Genomic DNA, 21176 nt, shown 5'->3' with positions numbered 1-21176 from the left:
TTAATATATATTTATTACCTGAACGGCTTGCCATAAAAACGACATCTCTATTTACTTATACAGCTCAATAACAAAACAATAACCCCTAAAGCAGGGGCGTCAAACTAATTTCAGTTCAGGGGGCCACATACAGCACAAGTTGATCTGAAGTGGGCCAGACCAGTATATTACACTAATAACCCTATAAATAACGACAACTCTAAATTTTTCCCTTTGTTGTAGTGGCAAAAAATACAAGTACATGAAAATGTTCACACTTTATGAACTATCTTTCTACAAAAACAGTTGTATTTTTTGCCATGAATGTGTCTCATAGTGGGCAGAATATTTTTTTCTTTAAGCTCTGAAACCTGCTGCTAACACACCAACACACAGGTTACCCATTCACCTGACACAGAGTGTAATGTTTACAGCAAAATAACAGATAGATTATAATAATGAAGAGGCTAAAGTTGACTAATTTGGACCCCCTCAGCTCCAACAGTAACAGTTTGTATGCAGGGGTGTAGTGCTAGTGTTAGTAGTTAGTTGATCATCTTATCGTGCTCGAGCAAGTCTTTATGAATCTCAACTGGATTATGCAACAGCAAGTAATCTATTTCCTTACTTTGAGAAAAAAGTCCAGGAAAAAAAAGCCGCCATTCAGGTGTGCTCCATCAGCACTTTGATTTTATGCGACCTTCCAGAGGACAAATTTGAAATAGTAGTACTTTTATTTCAAAATTGCATGTCTTCTCTGTAAATTTTCACTTTGCAGAGTCATTCTGCGGGCCGGATTGGAACCTCTGGCGGGCCCGGTTTTGGCCCGCGGGCCGAATGTTTGACACCCCTGCCCTAATCCACCATGTCAACCCTCCCTAACATCTCAATGCAATTAATAAATAGCTCGGTGCACTATCATATTAAAATGTCATAATATTAACCTAAAAAATTGGATGTTAATTTGAAGTGCTAATTTTAATGTTGCTACTTCAGTTTATATACTTATTGAAACTAGAAAACCCCCTGACAAATATATATATTTTATATATATTACAAATTAAGCTTATCTGTTTCAGTACTACTTACAATACTGAATGGATACTTAAAGCTGCTGTTGGTAGGAATGATGTAAAAAACGATCTGTGTTGGGGGGTAAGAGGAAATCTGGTTGGGACGGATAGTGTTGACATTCTAAGTCCCTCTCTCTGAACAGATGTTTTCTCTGTGACTACCAACAGCAGCTTTAAAGGTAAATTTCAAACAGCATATTTGTTCCTTTAAATACCTTTCCTGACTGTAGTTCATCAACTGGCTCTTACAATTGGCACCCATACAGACCCTTATACCCCCTAGAAACCTCAAAATAATCCATGTTGATAGTGTTTTGGTGTTTTTTTCCAACTGACAAATTGTTAGTGAATATACAGCAGAAGATTGAAGTCTAATTTAAGCAGCTGGTTAGTTCAACAAGCATAACAATTATACTGTTTATCAATAAATTAAACACTTCTAGATTTGAGACTGAAAAATGTTTCACACAGAACAAGTCAAAAACATGTGCATTTAGCAAAGACCTCTTTTATTTCAAGTCAAAACTGTACATTAATATCACCAGTAGTGATATGCTCTCATGCTGTATTCAGATTAGTGCATCACCATTACAGTTTAAGGAGATTTTGCATTACAAAGGAGGGAAAGGCCACAGATGTATCACTTTGGTCTACATGCAGGCATGAAAAGGCTGAAACATGGCAGTCCAGGTCAGAAATGGCTATTCTCCTCAGTCACTTTGTGAATATATGAACAAAACACAGGATCCTGAACAAGGAAAACTCAAGACTGTGGCCAGTGAGACAACAACTACTTAAGAGTGCAAGACTGTGATAAAAGTTCTGCAAGTTCTTTGAATTGTCTAGCCCAGAAATGTAAAGTAAGACGGTATTTAAATTTGAACACCTCAAACTAAATATAGCAAGTCTACAACATATGTCTCATTCACCTAAATGTAAAAACAATATGATGAGCTTTGAAATGTTGAAATATTTAGTATTTGGAAATTTAAACCTCTGTGGAATTATAACTATCTCCAGAGTGTGATAATAGACAAACTTAAGGAAGCCATTTTTGCACTGTGTAGAGCACTTACATCAGAGAAACAATACTGAAATGAAATAAGGTCACTTTGGGTTCACATGGTCCAACAAAGCTTCTCCTAATGTTCCTAACAGCCAAACTCTTCCCGAAGCTCACTGTTACCTGTTCTAACAAAGAAAACATGAGAGGCTCACATTCAGGCACTAGGAGGCAACATCTCTGCCACTGAGACTGGAGAGCCATATAGCCCTGTTTGACCTGCACATCACCCTGAGGAGCCACATCACTGTCCTGAGCCTGGCCTGTCTGTCACATACTTCTTGAAAAAACATAAAATGGCACAGTTGGAAATCTGCTCAGTCATCACCTTGATTGGCAGCTTTCTCTGTCTCAGTGTCGGCTTTCTGTTGGCAGAGTCTCCTCCTCCTGCAGGCTTGCGATTTCTGGCCCCTGGTTGGTACAGCTGAATAGCAGGCCGATCCTAATGCAAGAAACATCTCTGTTATAAACAATGAAAAAACCCTGCACAAAATATTTCAGACTTTGCCGGGCTACAGTTCTTACCTTGTTTCGTAGCCTCTCTCTTTTACTACTTTCATCTTTCTTGTTGTCTTTGGCGGGCCTCTCTGTCCTCTCAGAAGGACCAGAGTCTCCAGTGTGTTCACCCTTCTTCTTCTCCAAGACGCGCTCTTTGTCTTTCCTGCCGTCCTCCTCCCGTTTTCTGTTAGAGTTTTCTCCATCCTGCCGGTCCCTCCTTCTCCGGCGGTCTTCATCCTGACGCCGAAGACGTTCTTTCTCTTTCTGCCGTCGCTCCTTCTCCCGCTCTCGTTCACGCTCTTTGTCAATACCACGCTCCCTGAACTCCTTACGGCCGTCATCATCTGCTCTGTGTTTAGAGATAAATCCTGTTTTAAAAAACTGTAAGAAGTGGGGAAAGTATTAAAAAAAAAACTAAAGCAACTTACTTCCTCCCACGATCCTCCTTGTTTTCACTGTTGTGACGTCTCTTGTGATCGGCACTCCCGGTGAATTTGTCCTCTTGAGTGGCTTCTCTGGTTTCTTAGATTTTTCCTTGGGCTGCTCAGAATCAGCGTCATCACCTCTGTCTGGTTTCTTCAGTAGCTACACAGTGATTTTTTTTTATGTATTAGATACAAGAAAAAAAAACATACAGTTTGACTCTACTTTCAATTTACCACTGCATACACCTTTATTTTTGGTTCCTCTTTAACTTGGTCCTTGTCTTTGTCCGGTTTCTCAAGTCTCTTCATCTTGTCGGCCTCTTTGCGCTTCCTTCTATCTTCCTCCCTCCACTTACGTCGTTCCTCATCACGTAGACGCTTGCGTTCAAGCTCCCTCCTTCTTCTCTCTTCTTTCTTTTCCTCCCTGATTCTCTAAACAGTGTTAAAACAGGACATGAGACAAACTAAGTAACGAAACATTCTTGATGAGAACACCACACTATTACAGCACTTGTTTACCTGTTTATTCTTCAGAAAGTCCAGCAAAGGGGTTGTTTTTTTGGCTGTAAAGGAGAAACAGTTACATGTAAATGAATCCCTAAAATACAACATTAGATTTAGGGGCACTTCTTCATTGAAAGGACTGTCATCCTACCAACAAGCTCCTTGGATTTTGCCTCAAGCTCCTCCAACAAGGTTTCAGGTGTTGATGCCAGTTTTTCATCATCTCCATTGTAATATTCAAGGAACTTCCTGTAATCAGGATCTGAAAGAAAAGATAAAAAATGAAGATAAGTTGTTGTTCCTGATATAAAGTATTTAAAAATCTAACATAATTGAAGGAAATAGCCTATAATTAGCTTTTTGACCTAACATTTTCAACATACACGATCAGTCAAAAGTTTGGACACACCTTCTCATTCAAGGGTTTTTATTTATTTCAATTATTTTCAACATATTAGATTAATAATGAGACATCAAAACCATGAAAGAACTCAAATGGAATTATTTAATTAACAAAAAAGTTTCAAACAAACCAGAATATTTTATATTTTATATTCTGTAAAGTAGCCCCCTTTTGCCCTCATGACAGCTTTGCACACTCTTGGTATTCTCTCAGTCTGCTTCATGAAGTGGTCTCCTGCAATGGTTTCTAATTAACATGAGGCTTGTCAATACTTCATTTGTAGAATGACTTGCCTTCTTAATGTGTTTGAGACCATCAGTTGTGTTGGTCAGAGGTAGAGTTAGTACACAGTGGATAGCCCTATTTAACTTCTGTTATAATCCATAATATGGCAAAACCAGATTATTTCATAGTTTTGATGTTTTCAGTATTAAACTACAATGTTGAAAGTAATTACAATAATTGAAAACCATTGAATGAGAAGGTGTGTCCAAACTTTTGACTGGTATTGTAAGCACTAGCATTAATCCAGAATATTTTCAAAAACAATCTTCTGCCAAACATTTTCCAAAGCATATGTGCAGCAAGTGTTTGTTTATCTATTGCATGTTTCACTTCATCATAATTGTTTGACATTAGACACACAAGTAGCTGACGAAAGTTTGAATTTACCTTCAGCAATTGTTCCACATTTTGCATCCTTCTTCTTGCTTCTTTTCTTGGAAGTCTTTTGAAAAGGTGCAAACTCCACAACAGCAGGATACTCTTGTCCTGTGAAATTAAGATATGTGGAGGAGGTGCAGCCTCAATTCATGGCTATGGACGTATATATGTATATATATATATGTGCTTGTCATACCTCTGCTGTCTATGAACACATATCCATCAAATCGATCTCTGAAGAGCACGATATCCTCTTGGTTTTTGAAGTTTATGTAAGCCCTTGCAAAAAGGTGAGGGTAAAGGCTGTGGACACAATAATATTAACAAGTTATTAAACATAAAGGAGTCACTTGAAGATGTTTTAAGGAAACATCTGTAAAAAAAAAAATCACCTGGTGTCGTTGGAGAAAAACTCAAGGTAGTCAAGATCTGGGAGAGGCTGGAGCTGCTCCTCGAGCTCCTCCTTGGTGAGACTTGGTGGTAGTCTTCTGATCACAATCTGGAAATGACAGTTCAACATTTTTAAGTTTGAGTTATTAGGCTAAACAAGAAAGCAACAACTGACTCATAGTCAGGGCCCGCCGTGGCTTAGGCAGTGAAGGCAAAATGCTAGGGGTGCCGGCTATCCATAGGGGGTGCAGCTAAATGAGTGAGGAAGAAAATGTGAAGATAATAGGTAAAACTATATTAAAAAACTGTTTAATTTTAGTTTTATCTAATTTTGGATTAAATTGAGGACTGATGCCAGTAAACATTTAAATGCTTGTGATTTACTTTTGTTTGTTTTTCTAAAAAACGGTTTCCAAAGCAGTTTTTGAAGGTTATAAGTGTTCATGATTTACTTTTTTTTTTTTTTAACTTTGGAAGCTTAAATAGATAGAAAATGTAGGCTAGGCTTAAATAAACATTTTGCTTCTTCCTTTTCAGTCATCACTTAATATATGACTGTTGCTTTGTTTAAAGTTTCTGTAATGTGAAAATGATTGTGTTATATAATGACTGAATAAATTACACTACTATTACATTATGCATTTTGAAATTGTATAATTATTTTCCTGCTAAATATCAGTGTTGTAACCATTTTATCAATGTTCTTTTAGAGATCATTTTTATTTTAAAACAAAGGGAACTTTTAAAACATAAAGCTACATGTCAGTTTCTTTATGTGTTTATGTGATGTGATTGTTGGTGGAGTTGGTTATAATACAAGGGGCACTAGTTCAAATCTTGACTAGGGCACCTCTGCTCATATTAACCCAAAGTTGGGGTAAATCAGTTGGCCTTCACTAACAGATCAAAATAATATAGACTGCATGTTTATTTTGAACTCTGCTCGTCAACAACACACTGTTTTATTCACTGACGACTTGTAGCCACCTTAGCTAACGAAGCTAGCAAGTTTTACCTTTGTCATGGTCTCTTTCTTTTCTTTCGGCTTCTCCATCCTTTCTGCATCCTCGCACCTTAAATCCATCCTCTTCTCTTTCGGTCGAGTGTTTTCCTTGTCTTCCTTCATGGTTGCAAAGCTCCGGGTCTCACCCCGCGCACTTGTTTACTTCTCCGAATCAAGTTAGCCAGCGAGTAGCTAACGAACTAATGCTAACTGTAACTTCCTCTATCCTTCTCTGCAGTTCAGGCTGTCCCCGAGAGAGGGCGCTGCAGTTCAATGAAGACCATGATAAAGACGGAAGATATACACCATAGACTAAGGATATACACACATCTATTTTATTCCCCCCCCCGATGATGATTTGTCTATTTGTTTTACTCTTCGTTTGAGAAAGTCAGATGATGCACCATTTTTATTATTTTTCCTCTTCGATTGAATTTGGATAATACAACCCAAACATGAGACAAAAAAAACAGTGAATAGTATGACATGTAAGTCCTTTATCCAACTCTGGAATCAGTAAAACTGAAAAAAATCCAGCGAGTTAAAATAACTGGATGTACCGTTACGATTTTGACAACAGTTCGGCATTTACATATTAGGCTGTTCATTTATAAAGCGCTTGTTGGGATGCTACTGTCATATTTATCTTCGATGCTAGATTGGTCCCCTGGAGCAGAACACACCAGATCTACTAATTGGCTCACTCTCCAGGTTCCCAGAGTTAATTCAAAAATAGGAAAATCTGCTTTTGGCTTTTTTTGCACCATTTGCATTGAACTCCCTTTAAAGCACTTTAAAAATGAATTCACTTGTTTCTTTAAGTCATTTTAAATCATTAGTTTTAAACTTTTTAACCTCTGATTGCACCTGTTTCAATTGACTTTGTGTTAACTTTACTTTTCAATGGTTTTATCATTACTTTTTTATGTTGTCGGTTTTTAATTGATCATCGTTAATTTAGGGTTTTATCTTTTATTTGCGTATCATGCATTTGAATGTTTCTTGTACATGCTCGGCGTCATTGTAAATGAGGGCTTCGCTCTCAATGATTTTTGAGTTTAAATTAAAAAAAAAAGATAAGTTAGTAAGACCGTGCAGATTGAGGAGAAGATGCTTTTATTTTGAAAGTATGTGACCGGAAGTGTTTGTACTCTTTCCGGTAGCTACACAGGTCATAGAAGCGTCGACATTTTGTTAGCTTCTTAGCAAAATAAACGGAGGGCAGTCGTAGGGCAACTTAGTTGTCTTTATTCTCTGTCCCCTGGTTACCACAGACTTTAAACATGTGGTACGAAATTCTGCCCGGCTTCGCCATAATGACAGCGTGTTTAATCATTCCTGGTGTCGCCACCGCGCAGATACACAAGTTTACCAACGGAGGAAAGGTGAGCACGATCTGACTCGTTCTGCTAACTAGTTGGTGTACAGCCAGAATCTGAAATCATGCTGAATGTCAGTGTTTTTTAAATGTGCTAATGCTTTCTTTTACATATCCTATATTTCCTTTAGGAGAAGAGAATCGCTCGGTTTCCGTGGCAGTGGTATCTGATGGAGAGAGACAAGCGGGTGTCAGGAACAGGACAGTACTTTGACTCCAAGGTTAGCGTCAATGGGTCAAAAGTGTTCAATATACTGCAGTAGTCAAGTGTTTTAAAATGTGCCAATTATAGCACCTTTTTTCCGTGACGGTTTTCCAGCATTTTACACCCCCTACTGTGGGACCGTTGCAGTGATTAACACAGGTGTCTTTATTTACCTACCATGTTTAACAACAACACTGGTTGACTCTAGTGAAATAGAATCACGCGTGTAAAAACACATTAAAACGTATTAAATTACCTCTTGTCACATTGATTAAATCTTTAACTCAATCTCAAGCCATAATTTGAGTCAGTCGTTGTCCCTGGCTGTAATCATGTGTTATCTGCACACTTAAACTAGTAGTTAATACTACCGATATAAGTATTGCTAGTTTAAAGCAATGTATCTACTGATGTGTGGTAGTGTAAACAGCTGATGCTGTACAGGTATTCCTGGTTATTGTTGTCTTTTTTAAATTCTTTCTTTATTGTTTTCAAGAAAGTGCAAAATTCAGAAAGAAATAAAACAATACAGAAACCAGATACATTTTACATAAAAAGTAGTAATAAGGCCAATGACAAAAGAAAAACATAGTGATACCAAACAAGCAGTAATAAAAATGAATTAATTAAAAACAAAAAAACCAAACAGACAACAAAACTAATTTCTCACAGGGAAAGCACCAGGCTCTGTGCATCGCGACCACTCACACACTCCCATCACAACATACAAACATAGGTAGTTATTCCATATTGTATTGTATCCATAAAGGGGCTCCATATGTCCAAAAACATCTCCTGTCTGTTATTAAGCTTAAAAATGAGTTGTTCATAGATAGCTATTTTGGTCATTTCTCCCAGCCATTCATTAATAGAGATGCTGCTTTTAGTTTTCCAGTGTCTGAGCAAAATCCTACATCCTGTGCAAAGGGCCAATCTCCACCACAGAGTCTGGTGATGTGATCGTCTAACCCCCTCTGTTATTATACCTAAAATGCAAAGCTTAGGGCTCAACAGCAACTTGGTTTTCAGCACTTGATTGAGAAATGCTACTACATTTTCCCATAAACTCCAAGTCATTTTGCATTCATAAAGCATGTGTATAAATGTGCCTCTGCTCCTATCACATCTACAGCGAATGTCAGAATCCCGTAGCTTCAGTCTTTCCATCTCACAGGGAGTCCAGTGACCTCTATGAATGACCTTATATGTTATTAACTGAGTCTGAACTTCCCTAGATGTCATACACCAGGACCCCAACAATTTCCCTCCATTATTAATCTCCACCTGAAGGTCTTCCTCCCAAGCCCTCTTGATTCCGTTGAGCTACGGTGGATTAGACTGTCTCAATAGATAATAAAATCTAGATGCCCTGCCTTGTATCAATCTTTTATCCTGGAATATGTTCTGTACAGCTGTCTGAGGCACTGGTTATTATGACTGCACTTACGCTTAAGTACATTTAGCTGAGATGTTTTTGATTGAAGCAACAAGGGAAATATAAAATCATCAAATAATGTTTTAATGCAATCAAACCGAAACAGCTCATTTGCAGACAGAGAAAGGGGAATGGGGGTAAATGTTATGGTACTAACATGACAATAAGAAATATCCATGCTGTCCTATTTGGAAGGTTATTTAAATGTCTTATATTTCAATCATTACTAAAGCTACTTAGCTTATCCTTTCAGGAAAAAAATGCACATGAAAACATTCAGAAACAAGCCTGATCAGTATAGAACTTTTCTGTCATTAAAGGCCCTGTATTTACATTTTGGTGTTTTTAATATTCAGCTAATGGAACATCTACTTTGTTTAATGTCAGGTGACCCACTCTCCAAATTCAAACTGAAAAGAAAGCGATCTAAAGATGGTTGATGTATTGTAGTGTTAAAAATATTTTCTTTTCTTCAACAGGGACTCGAGAACATCCACTGATTTCAAGCAGTATGAAGACTCAAGGAGTTTCTATGTTGTACACCAGAAGATTATATTTAACACTCAGCTGTTTGTTTTTGCAGCCTCTTAAGGCAGGTGTGTCCCTGTTGTCAATAAAACTGTTCCGTACAGAAAACCTTGTGTTGCCTTTTTGGTTGAATTAAAAAAGGAGACCAGGTTTTCTGTTTTTTTTCAACCTTCAGGAGTTGAGTTTTCATCTGTGAGGTCATTACAGTTTATTAGAAAAAAATACACAAGGCAAAATAATGTCTTTTTAGTTATTCTTTCAACATTGCTTTAATTCATGAACTCTGGAAGACACCAAAAATGTGAAATGACAAAAAAAAAAACAATACAACTGGATAATGACAGCTTCTTTTCCATTCTGATGACAATACCCAAAAATGTAGAGGAAATAAATGTAATATACAGCTGACAGGAAAGACTACTGTTACTAATTAGTATGCAAAATATAATACAGTTGAGTACTTTCTGGACATGTCTTTACAGTCAAAATCCCCTCTCACTACTGTACAGTCAAATTTAACTGAGTGAGGATTTTCTTCTTAAAAATAAAACCTATCAAGCATCATAAAATAGAACGCTAAAGTGTCCAATAATGAAGTGAGAAGTGTAAATATAGGATGTTCACTTCTCCTCCTTGCCTTTGGTTTTGCGGTACACCATCTCCCTGAAGCTGGACAGGATCTTGCTCTCCCTCTTTCTCCTCTCCTCCTGGTTGAAAGAAGCCAGAGCTCTCTTCTCGTCCGCACTGTAAATCTGGTTTTCCTTTCTCAGACGCACGGCCTCCATACGACGATGTCTGCAGGGTTACATTCATCAGTATCACATTTATAGAATTGGCATCCTTTAGGATGACTGTAACAATACTTTAAAATTCCAGACTTTATCAAATATTATGTTAAACAGAATACCACAGATCAGACTGTCTATAGTCCAATTTCTAAACATAGCATACCTGCTACCACTCATCACGTAGCCTGATTTCTCAAAGTTTGCAATCTCTTCACTGGTGAGACCGATCTCTCCTCTTCTGGGGATACGTTTGCCCGCTTTCACGTACTCTGCCATCGCAGCACCTTCACCTGGCAACAGGGCATGACCAAAACTGGAAGGCAAAAAAAAGAAAAGCACACATTAAACACGATAAGAAAGCAAGAAAATACTGTAAATATGAGATCATATGTGCTGTAATTGTAGATTAGAGAGTGTTTGCTTCGTCATGGAAATGGTAAAAAAAACGAACAGTTCATACAAAAGCCAGTAATGTTTAAAGAAGAAATTCTAGAGCAGCAGAAAATAATAGTAATTTCTCAATAATAACATGATCAGTTCCACACCAGCACTTGTATGTTTTGTTTTGTTCAATAATCCATTAATTTAACTCAAGAAAGCGTGCCAAAAGTCAAATTTCAAACACTCTTACCACTACAACTATGAGACTGGAGCCTTGAACGCACGTATGTGAGAATGAACTTTGGTATTTTGAGGTAAATAAAACATTCAGTGGCAATCCAAACGTGCTGGTGTCTTTACACGATGACGTTAACTATAACTAGATAGTGGCACTAGCTAAAAAGTTAGAAGATCAAAATATTTACAAATAATCTGGAACACTGGTATGAATCAGCAGAATTTTAAGTCCATTAAACTAACAGATGTGTGGGCAAAATGTTTAAATTCATCAATCACATGTTGAGCTGCTCTGTGAGATAAGTGAAACTTTGTGACTGAAAGAAAAGTCAGTGTATTCCCTAGGTCATTACATTTTAGCCTCTGGGCAGCATGAATGTCCAGAAGAAGCTTCATAGAAAATCTGACACAGTCGTAATCGTTACTTAGACTCACTCCAAAGGCCTGTCATCCTGTGACATGTGGGTTAACGGAGCCTCAGGTCCAACCACGTGTCCATCCACGCAGGTCTTCTCCACCCACATCACCCCGTTAGGATCCTCCTCCTCCTCTTCCTCTTCTGACTCCTCACTGCTAGAGTTGCTGGACTCCTTCCGGCTCTTCTTCGCCTTCTTCTTCTTGGACTTCTTGGACCTGTTTGAAAACAAGTGATGGATCAGTTCATCATAGTGTCATTTTGTGTGTGAATCAAGCTGGCTTAGAGGTTTGTTTGAGCTCTTACTTTTTGCTCTTCTTTTTCTTTTTCTTCTTCTTCACTTCTTCTTCTGAAAAACAAACACATGATCAATCAGCTGACAGAACTCATGTACGAGAATTGTCTTCAATCAATAAAATAAGTATGATTTCCGTACCATCTGAATCCGATTCCAGATCACTGTCCTCTGAATGCTTTTTGCTCTTCTTCTTCTTTGATTTCTTCTTCTTCTTCTTCTTTTTCTTCTCTTCTGTGAATGAAAGATGGAGTCCTTGTAAATTCAAACTTAACACAGCATCCATAGAACTGAGGCATGCTCGAACACTGCAGTGGCCCTACCTTCTGAGCTTGACTCTGAGCTGCTGTTTTTCTCATCCTCTTCCACGGGTGTGAATTCATCAGAGCTGGTGGAAGGAAAATGAAAGACATGAGAGCTGGACTGGAGGAGAAGAGAGTGGCGCTCTTCCAAATGAAAGAAGGTAATGATTATACAGAGATTCTTGACTTACTCTGGCTCCTTCACTCTTGGTGAATATCCCCAAACTTCAGAACAACCTAACTCACCGATCCTCTCCCTTTCTTGCAGACGCCTGTAACAAAAACACAGATTCAGTCGTGTACCTACAAATGGACTCTTGGGTTGGTGTGTTGAGGAAGCATACAAACCAGCTCCTCTTATTATACAGAATCTAAGTTGCGCTAAGTTTGAATTAAAATATATTGCTTTGTCCTCTTTCAATATAGTCTGTCATGATTAATATATGGAGTTTGATGCTGTTGCTCAGTGCTGTTATACTCTGCATGAGCATTCATACACTGCTTCACAAAAGTCTTGTCACATAAGGATATAGTGGAAAAGTGTCAAAAGGTTGATTTTTCTGATGAATCATCGCCTGAACTGCAACCCGATCGTCGCAAATACTGCCTCCACATTGAAGAAGGTCAAGGTGCTCCAGGATTGACTTGCGGAGGTTTGGAGGATGAAACCTAATAATCTTGATGAACTCCGGGAGTCCTGCAAGACTGCTTTCTTTGCCATTCCAGAGGACTTTGTTGATAAGTTATTTGAGTCATTGCCAAGACGTATGGATGCAGTCCTCCAAGCTCATGGGAGTCTTTTTTTCCAAGGCACCATGGCTTTATGTTCTGATGTTATTGTAGCATGTTTGTGTATTCAAAGTAAAATATATGTTTAATGTCTACATTATTTTTGTATGCAACAAGACTTCTGTCCAAGCAAAATCTGACCTTTCTGTCCTAATTAAATGAAAAAACTCAATGAAGGATAAAAACAAACTTTATTTTGGTAAAATATATATTTTTAGAGGGATTTGCCTTTCATATGAGCCATATCTGATTCCAATTGATCAATTACAAGTAAAGTTGTTATTTAAAGTTGTTATTTGTTGTTCCTACAACTTGGATAAGTGAAAAGATTTTTGTCAGGGACTGTAGAGTGACACTTGTCCATTCGGATTTCATGGTGAGTTGTCCCATATCATTTTGCTCTCTGGATTTGGGTCATGGTAACTGTATTTAATATATAAAATATCAAAATACATTAACAGTAGAATTGTTTAGATCTTTGTTTACAAGTGTCCATCACCTCGCAATGAAAGCCTCTTGTCTCTGTCTCTGAGCATCGTCTCTCTGCTGCTCGTAGTAGTAGTCATCTTTGAAGCTGCCGTATTTCCCCGGACCGTCCCGCTGGTCGGACCAGTGGTTGTGGTTGTGACTGTTGTTGCTTGCGTTGTTGTGACGATCCCTGGACCTAGACCTAGACCGGGATCTGGACCGGCTCCGGCGTGGTGATCCTATGCGAATCCGCCTGAGATTTTTGGCCTCTCGGAACCGGTGCTCCCGCTCCTCGCGTTCCCTCTCCCTGTTGCGCGGTTTAGGGAGTTTGGGCCCGAAGCTGTACGGAGACAGGCTCCTGTCGCGGCTGTCGTTGCGGTTACGGCTGCGGGATCGAGTCCGGGGTCTCCTGGCCCGAGGACTCGGAGGCTCCCCGCCGCCGTCGGAGCTCGAACGATCCGACTGAGGCATACCCGTGGACTCCCTGCGAGTTAAGGTGCGACTACAACACGATTTAAGTCCTCTTAGTCTAATGGTAGGAGAAACTTCACACACTCGTGCTACTGTTTTGTTCGTTTAAAGTACGCAGTAAGCATCCGGGATGAAAAAACAGGAAGCTGACTTAAGTCCGTCACCGTGTTGAAACTGTTCCCGTTTTGTATATGGTTCCGGGGGGAATAATTATTATTATGTTCAGCTTTCATGTAACTAGCTTTTGCCGACTCCCTTTTTATACTAATTTCAGTTCTTTTTACACTTTATTTTGGACATTTGTCTAAAGTGACGAAATGCTTAAAGAAGCGTAAAAAATAGATGCTCAACTCAACTCAACTCAACTTTATTTATATAATAGCACCTTTCATACGTTAAAACATGCAGCCAAAGCTCTTCACAGAATAACAGAGACAGAATACAACAGCAATGGTAAAATTATAAAAGGCAGGATTATAAATAAAATACTTAAAAATAAAATAAAATCAATACAGTAAAATTAATAAAATAAGTAATAGTGGAAAGAAAAGTTAAAAATAGCGTTAACAAGATCAGGTGAAAACAAGAAATAAATAGATCAATAAATAATGAAATAAGCTTAATATATCTTTGAAGCCACGATTCAAATAATAATGGTTAAAATAATTATAAAAATAATACAAAATAATAATAGCTGTATTCCTTTATCAACCAAGAATGTGAATACCAACAACTTGACAATTGCATATTCAAAATATATAAAAGCACAGGTGCATATCTCAGATTACAAGGAAAAGAAAAAGTTCTGACGATGAAAATAATATTAAAAATAAAACCAACAACGTTATGAGCCAGTTATGGTTGTATAACATACATTGTACGTTGCAATGATGTTTCTTTTCATTCGCATTGCCCATGTCATTAGGGGCACTTGTGTAAAATAGGAACACTTAGAACTTTTGTCCCAGTTTCATGTACCAGGATTTGTGAAAATATCTATGCAAATTTTGTTCACCAAAAATATACATTTCCCTTTTTTTGAGATCCACTTATTTTGCTGAATTTATGAAGCAATTCCACTTTTATTTTGAAAGAAAAACAGTCAGTCTTTTTAATGCTTAAAATGAAACTAAATCAAAATGTATTAATGTTTAAGACTTGTATTTTAGATGTATTTTAGATTTAGTACGCACTATAGCGCCACATAGTTGCAGTTTAATAAGGCTGCAGTGAGCGCTGAGTGCAGCTGCAGGCAGGGGAAGCAGTGTTAGCCATTGTCTGGAGCCACAGAGCTGAAGTTACTCCAGTCGGTCGTGGCTGTCCCACTCAGTCTCGGCAGGAATCACTTTGGTTGCAGGTAAATAGAATAAGTTAAAAATGCAATCGTTTTGAGCAACAACATATTCTGTAGAAGTGTTCTCATTTAGTGTTTATGATGAGCTATCGTGCTAACAAGAAGTAGTAGGCCGCGCTTTCCGCTTTATATCCGAGGCGGAAGAAGGATGAGACTCAGCTAATGTTACCTTTGTATAATGAAACATGTTATAACAGCTGAGATCTATCTGGTTACGTCTGTAAAAGCAGCAGATCTCCCCGTTAGAGTTAAATATATGTAGTGGTAGGGGTGTATTGTCAGGGGATACTTTCATTTTTGCAAGTTATGACAACTTTGGCAAGCTAACGTGAAGCTAACGCCACTAAGGTGATATTATTGCTGCTCATCTACATAAATAACGAGCCTTTGAAAGGATATTGACCATCATGTTTTCATGCATACTCTCATTGGTTAGTTTGTGTTACAGACGCACCTTCACCAAGATCTCAAAACTGTCAATCTGTAAATTGTGAAATTTTCATTGTATCAAAACAATAGCCGGTTTATTTAACACTATGAGCTGGTGCAGGTGTAGTCAGCGTCATTCTCCTGGTATACATCCTAGCTCCATGACTGAGATTCTTTATTCATCTTATTTATCATTTTTGAGTCTGCAGTTTTGTGTAGCAATTTTGTTACTTTTTCTTAACCATCCTGTTATGTTGCAGCTCAAATTGACCCATTTTAAAGTCTATTTTAGGCAATATATGCCTTCCAAACCAGCTAAATGCAGAATACAAATCTGGGAAGCATGTGACATTTTGTAAAATAAAATAAGCAAAAATCTGTAATGTAAAACTATTATATTTATATTTAGGGCTTTCCAATGTACATTAAAACAAGTTTTAACACTAATTTTCATGTAAAACGAGTGAGTTATCCTCATTGATCTCGGATCTGTGAGAATTAACGAACACCAATGGACTAAATCTCGATTTAAATGGTTAGTAATGGAGTTAAGAAATAGATTGAAAAAAATGTGTATTGGGATTTTGTTGGTTCTGACACTTACGGATAGTTGAAATTGACCCAGGAACATTATTGCTGCTCCCGAGAAACGAATATAACAGAAGGGTTAAAGTTACCATTTATATTTCAAGCCCAAAATGAATCAGAAAGGGAAGGGGTCCCATTAGTAGGTTTAGCTTGGATTGTTATTTTGTAGATATTTATCAGTATGTTTTTGTGCGTGTAAACAAAGAAAAACAAAAAGCATATTTGTTTTGAAAGTGTTAAACGATACATCATTTGTCCACCAGCTGACATTGATGCTTATTTTACTCTCAATCATTATTGATCTAAAAAATAATCTATTGATAGGATCCTCATTGGTAACAACCCTCAGTACAATACACCACAAATCAACAGCAGTTTATATGACCATGATGTTTCATCTCTGAGACAATTTCCAATGTCACTGCCATTACAATCCTCATGCATGTCTGCAGTATTTGACATTCACACAGTGGTTTTAGCAAGCTGAAGCACTGAAAACTGAGTCATTCACATACAGTGTGGCACTGAACAATGGAAGAAAAAAGTTTAAATATGATCATTTCTGTTTAAATAGAAAAGCAGGATAAGTAATCTGAGAAAACCCACAAACACGATATTTTGTTGAAGCAGCTAATGGTCACTTAACTATGATCCACAGACTCATTTTGTGCATTCAGAAGGGTACTACTGATCTTTTGCTTTGATTTCTCCCTCTACAGACATGCCAAGTCTAAAGCTGATATCTGCGACCGACACGCAGTATTCAACAACTGTGCTGAAGTCCATGAATGAGCAGCGAAGTCATGGGTTATTTTGTGACGTCACCATTATCATCCAAGACAAGAAGTTCAGAGCTCACAAAACAATCCTGTCGGCCTCCAGTACGTATTTCCACCAGCTCTTCAGTGTAGCCGGGCAAGTGATTGAGTTAAACTTCATCAGAGCGGAAATCTTTGAGGAGATTCTCAATTACATTTACAGCTCCAAGATTGTGCGTGTTCGCTCTGACATGCTTGAGGAGCTCATAAATGCTGGACAGATACTGGGAGTCAAATTCATCGCAAACTTGGCGTCGCCTTTGTCACAAGTGAAGGGTCTGCCTGGTTTGTCTAAAGAGGTAGAAAACAAAAGTGACTCATCTCCAAAAACGATGCCCATTATCACGGAGTCGTTCTCCATATCTGCAGAGGAGTTCAATCAGACGAGCAAACCTTCAGGGAACGATGAAGACTCGGACAATGATGTAATGTTTGTCTCTAAAACAGATGCTCAAACCAGAGCGCAGAATCTGAAAGACACTTCTGATGAGGTCATCGATTTAGATGAAGGGGACTCAGAAGAAGTTGCATTAAAGAAAAAGGAAGACTTGAATGATGCAGGTATGAAACAAAAAGAAAAAACCAAACCCGTTTTAAAAACGTACTCTGCAAAGCCTCAGAGTGTCAGTTGTCCAAACCGGAGTTTGCCAAATAGTAGCCCACTGCGCTGTCCAGACAGCAGCTCTAATAACTCTTCTTCCCCTGCCAGAGTTTCCTCAGCAAGTGCTCCTGCAACACCAGCCAGGTCGAGCAGCTTCACCCCGGAGCCCTCGAGTGCCTCTCAGTCCTCTGAAAACAGCGACATAATGGGAGTCCACAAGAAGCACGTTGCCACTTCAACTCAGCAGGGGGATTCCAAAATTAGGCTCATGGATGTTTCTGATGGTTCCGCAAATCGAATCAACATTCCTAAATCAAGTGTAGCAGCAACGAAAACAGTGACACTCAACACAGCCACAGAGATTGATTCCATTTCGTCAGGCTGTAAAGTGTATGCTAATATTGGAGAAGATACGTATGACATTGTCCCAGTGAAGGAAGATCCGGAGGAAGGAGGCTCTAAAGCTAATAAAGGAAAGAGGTCATCAATGTCAACGCCTGATAAACAACTTGATAAAACAGGGGCATCACCAAAAACCAGCCCAAGCAGAAAGAAGAACAAAACCGAGCTGGAGGATCACTACGAGCTCATCATGGATGGGAAGACTTTCTATGTGTGCATCGTCTGCAAACGGCCCTACGTGTGTCTGACAAGTCTACGCCGTCACTTCAACGTCCACTCATGGGAAAAGAAATATCCATGCCGCTACTGCAACAAGGTCTTTGCCTTAGCCGAGTACAGAACTAAACATGAAATCCACCACACAGGAGAGAGGCGGTACCAGTGCTTGCTGTGCAATCAAATGTTCATTAACTACCAGTTACTGTCCACTCACTGCAAACAAGTCCACAACCAGGATCCCAGCGGGAGGAAGGAGAGAGACGACCGGGACAACAACTTGTACAGACTGCTGCCCTGTAAAACGGTGCAGATGAAGATGTACTCGTGGACTACCGAAGGGGAGGGGGTTCCTGTCATATCTGAGGACGGCAGCGTGCATCACATAAGCAGCGACAGCGACAACATGCAGTCCTCCACACAGACCAGGATGTTGAACTGGGACGACATCTTTGTGGAGCCTGATGCGAATACCAGACCCGGGTCCACTGTGAGCACTCCTCCACCGGGAGCCACTGAGTTTGACTTTGTTATACCAGAGACCTACTAAGCTACACCTGTGCTCTGGTGCCTGTGCCTTTTAGGTGCCCCTCCTCCCATAACTAATCATCCTTCTTTGGTTCAACATCAATGATGTTATTTTTTTTTTAATGCTCCATAGTGTCAGCATCAGGTAGTCTCACTGATCAGCAATGTATTTAGGGCAGTACCTAACTCAGTTTCTCATCAGTCTTATTGGATTTGGCTTTTTAATGCTATGCTTCAACTCTTCTTTTCTTCTCCTCAGCCCCACACCACACTTTTGTACTCAAGTTTCACCCGCATGATGCAGGTTTATACAACTCTAATAAGCAACATTTGTCAGCCTTACTTTAAATCTTTTATAGCCAACTATTGAAGTATTGTATTATCTCTCATATCAACTTTTATAACTCCTTCTTCTAATTGAACGGGGGCTTTAAGTGAAGCAGAGAGCTCGGAGCCTCCAAAGCTCCTCTTGAAAAGCAGCAGAGACACTCATTTTAACTTGAGTCTGCATGGTCAGTGTTTTTACTAGTTTGAAACATAGATTATGTTTCTTTTGGAGGGAGTGAGACCCCTGTAGGTATACAACAAACTAGTAAAGTAAGAATGAACGCCAAAGAGTCCCTACTTAAAATCAAGCAGAGCACACATGAAAAGGCTCAGGTGGAGACTTTTTAAAATTTCTACAGCCTGTCATGAGTCAGCTCCTGTAATACTCTTTGTAAAGTGAATCAGGTAAAGAAATAAAGAGTCCAGGGAATCAACTTTAAAATTTTAATTGACTCAGGATCCTCTTAATTGATAAATTGAGTCAGCTGTTTGTAAGAAATCCTAGAAATTTGTGGTGTACTGTGCATCCTAGAATAATGCCTGAGCCACACAGTGTGAGCTGATCAAGTGTGAACTCTCATCAAACCAAAACAGAAGCTCAAATAAGTCAGACATAAGAGCTTCTAATCCAAGGTAAGAGAGATATGGAGCAAATCATGACAGTACAGTATTGAAATGAGGCTGCACTTTAACACGTGTCACTCTGCTCATGGGATAGCCTTGATCTTTGTTTTAGCATTAAGAATAACTGCATTAGTAAGAAATATTTACATCTTAGAGGTCATAACAAAAACCCATGACCATGTTGGATGAAAATAATATTCAAGAATCCAAAGCAGCAGAAGAGTGGCGGTTGACACAAAATAGAAAAAGGTCAAACTTCTAGAAAAAGATAAAAATCACGCACAAGAAAAGCACAAAGCACAAAAACGATCCGTCTGAAGTGTTGCACTTTCAAAGCGGTGCTTTCTCACCATCAGGCCAGCTCTCCCCTAAATCAGTTAATGAAAATAAGTGGCCTCATGAGGTCTGCGTCTCACAAAATAGAAATAGGGTCACCTATTTGAGATGGTCTTCCGTGTCTGCAGGTGACTTCCTCTCTTTTGTCTGAGTACCCACAAGCATCAGTGGTGTGAATGATCTGCGTTACTTACAGGATGTGCCCCAAAATTAAATTAAAGAAGGTTGCTCTTATTTTGAATCCGTCAACAATATCTGTTTTTGTATGTGGTCATTCCTGTTTACTTTTTAGACTTGCATTATTTCTGTACAAAAGAATTTAAACTATGATTTGAAATATATTTCTTCCTCATGTGAACATTGTTGATCCCACTTCTGGGCATTGTGGTCAGAAAGTTGTATCATGATTATTTAATTCTTCATTGGTTTGAAGAACTCTTGTTTTTTTGTTTTTTTTTCCAGAAACCCAACATCAGTTTCATTTGAACACACCTGTACATTAATATTTCTGATGTCTGCTTCATTTTAATCTCATTCGGATGCTAACATCTGCTGGCTACATGACATAGGGTAGGGATCTCGTGTACAATTGTTATCATAGAATTAATATAAGCAGAGGATCACCGCAGTCGGTACATATAGCACTTAGCGTTGGATCAGACGGAAAACTCTGTTCAAAATGTTTCTTTCCACTTTGTTTTTCATTGTTTTCAAACTGTAGTGATTGATCAGTATGATTGGAAAATAATGTGTGCTAATATGGATCCATTGTCATTCAATAAATTCATGCAGGTTGTTTTTTAAAAAACAGATTAAATACGGTGTGTGTAGATTTTTAAAGTGTGTTGTGAAGATCCATTTTTATTGTCTCAGATCAGTCAGAATATTATGACCACTGACAGTGAAGTGAATATTATTTTCTTACAGTGGCTCCTGTCAGTGAGTGGGATATGTGAGGCAGCAGGTGAACACTTGATCCTCAGATGCGTTTGAACTTGAAGCAGGAAAAGTGGACAAGTGTAAGGATGTGAGTGATTCTGACTAGACCAAATAATGATGACTAGGGTTGCAAATGGGTGGAAAATTCCCATGGGAAGTTAAGCTGGGGAATTTTGGAAATATTCCAAATTTGAAACCATGGGAATTATGGGAATTACCTGGGAAATGAGGGTAATTTAATGGAAAGGTATCATATCCAAGCATAAATATTTGTTTTGTTATCGGCAGACATCCATCCAAAATAATACAAATAAAACAGAT

At 38.6% G+C, this 21176-nt stretch overlaps 4 protein-coding genes across 4 annotated transcripts; 2 read left to right on the top strand and 2 right to left on the bottom strand.

Moving 5' to 3' along the window:
• Positions 1–1540: 1540 nt before the first annotated feature.
• Positions 1541–6288, bottom strand: upf3b (UPF3B regulator of nonsense mediated mRNA decay). Its single transcript, XM_034690201.1, is given in 12 exon segments — positions 1541–2473; positions 2476–2557; positions 2641–2962; positions 3042–3120; positions 3123–3198; positions 3285–3470; positions 3558–3601; positions 3694–3804; positions 4618–4716; positions 4805–4911; positions 5001–5107; positions 6014–6288. Coding segments are annotated over 12 exon segments (1365 nt in total). The 5' UTR covers positions 6125–6288; the 3' UTR covers positions 1541–2432.
• An 855-nt stretch (positions 6289–7143) lies between these two features.
• ndufa1 (NADH:ubiquinone oxidoreductase subunit A1) lies at positions 7144–9655 on the top strand. Its single transcript, XM_034690747.1, has 3 exons — positions 7144–7386; positions 7511–7600; positions 9499–9655. The coding sequence occupies exons 1-3, from the start codon at positions 7285–7287 to the stop codon at positions 9517–9519; spliced, it is 213 nt and encodes a 70-aa protein (XP_034546638.1). The 5' UTR covers positions 7144–7284; the 3' UTR covers positions 9520–9655.
• A 131-nt stretch (positions 9656–9786) lies between these two features.
• On the bottom strand, positions 9787–13877 carry nkap (NFKB activating protein). Its single transcript, XM_034690746.1, has 8 exons — positions 13254–13877; positions 12157–12237; positions 11987–12051; positions 11805–11897; positions 11675–11717; positions 11389–11586; positions 10499–10648; positions 9787–10342 (listed from the first exon to the last, which is right to left on the bottom strand). Exons 1-8 carry the CDS (start codon positions 13691–13693, stop codon positions 10168–10170), a joined length of 1245 nt encoding a protein of 414 aa, XP_034546637.1. The 5' UTR covers positions 13694–13877; the 3' UTR covers positions 9787–10167.
• A 1017-nt stretch (positions 13878–14894) lies between these two features.
• Positions 14895–20733, top strand: zbtb33 (zinc finger and BTB domain containing 33). The gene is made up of 2 exons (XM_034690745.1): positions 14895–15050; positions 16784–20733. Exon 2 carries the CDS (start codon positions 16786–16788, stop codon positions 18649–18651), a length of 1866 nt encoding a protein of 621 aa, XP_034546636.1. The 5' UTR covers positions 14895–15050; positions 16784–16785; the 3' UTR covers positions 18652–20733.
• Positions 20734–21176: the final 443 nt, after the last annotated feature.

The sequence above is a fragment of the Notolabrus celidotus genome, chromosome 8 (assembly GCF_009762535.1).
Source record: "Notolabrus celidotus isolate fNotCel1 chromosome 8, fNotCel1.pri, whole genome shotgun sequence".
In the NCBI taxonomy this organism is placed as follows: Eukaryota; Metazoa; Chordata; class Actinopteri; order Labriformes; family Labridae; genus Notolabrus; species Notolabrus celidotus.
This window is presented reverse-complemented; position numbering and strand designations above follow the sequence as displayed.

Excerpts from the sequence above, each read along its gene's own strand:
- nkap (XM_034690746.1), bottom strand. The coding sequence starts at position 13,693 with ATGCCTCAGTCGGATCGTTCGAGCTCCGACGGCGGCGGGGAGCCTCCG. Across the intron at positions 11,718-11,804 it reads TCTGGAATCGGATTCAGATG|AAGAAGAAGTGAAGAAGAAG; the intron begins GTACGGAAATCA and ends TTTGTTTTTCAG. Across the intron at positions 10,649-11,388 it reads CAGGATGACAGGCCTTTGGA|TTTTGGTCATGCCCTGTTGC; the intron begins GTGAGTCTAAGT and ends TTTGCCTTCCAG.
- zbtb33 (XM_034690745.1), top strand. The coding sequence starts at position 16,786 with ATGCCAAGTCTAAAGCTGATATCTGCGACCGACACGCAGTATTCAACA.
- ndufa1 (XM_034690747.1), top strand. The coding sequence starts at position 7,285 with ATGTGGTACGAAATTCTGCCCGGCTTCGCCATAATGACAGCGTGTTTA. Across the intron at positions 7,387-7,510 it reads AGTTTACCAACGGAGGAAAG|GAGAAGAGAATCGCTCGGTT; the intron begins GTGAGCACGATC and ends TATTTCCTTTAG. Across the intron at positions 7,601-9,498 it reads GACAGTACTTTGACTCCAAG|GGACTCGAGAACATCCACTG; the intron begins GTTAGCGTCAAT and ends TTTCTTCAACAG.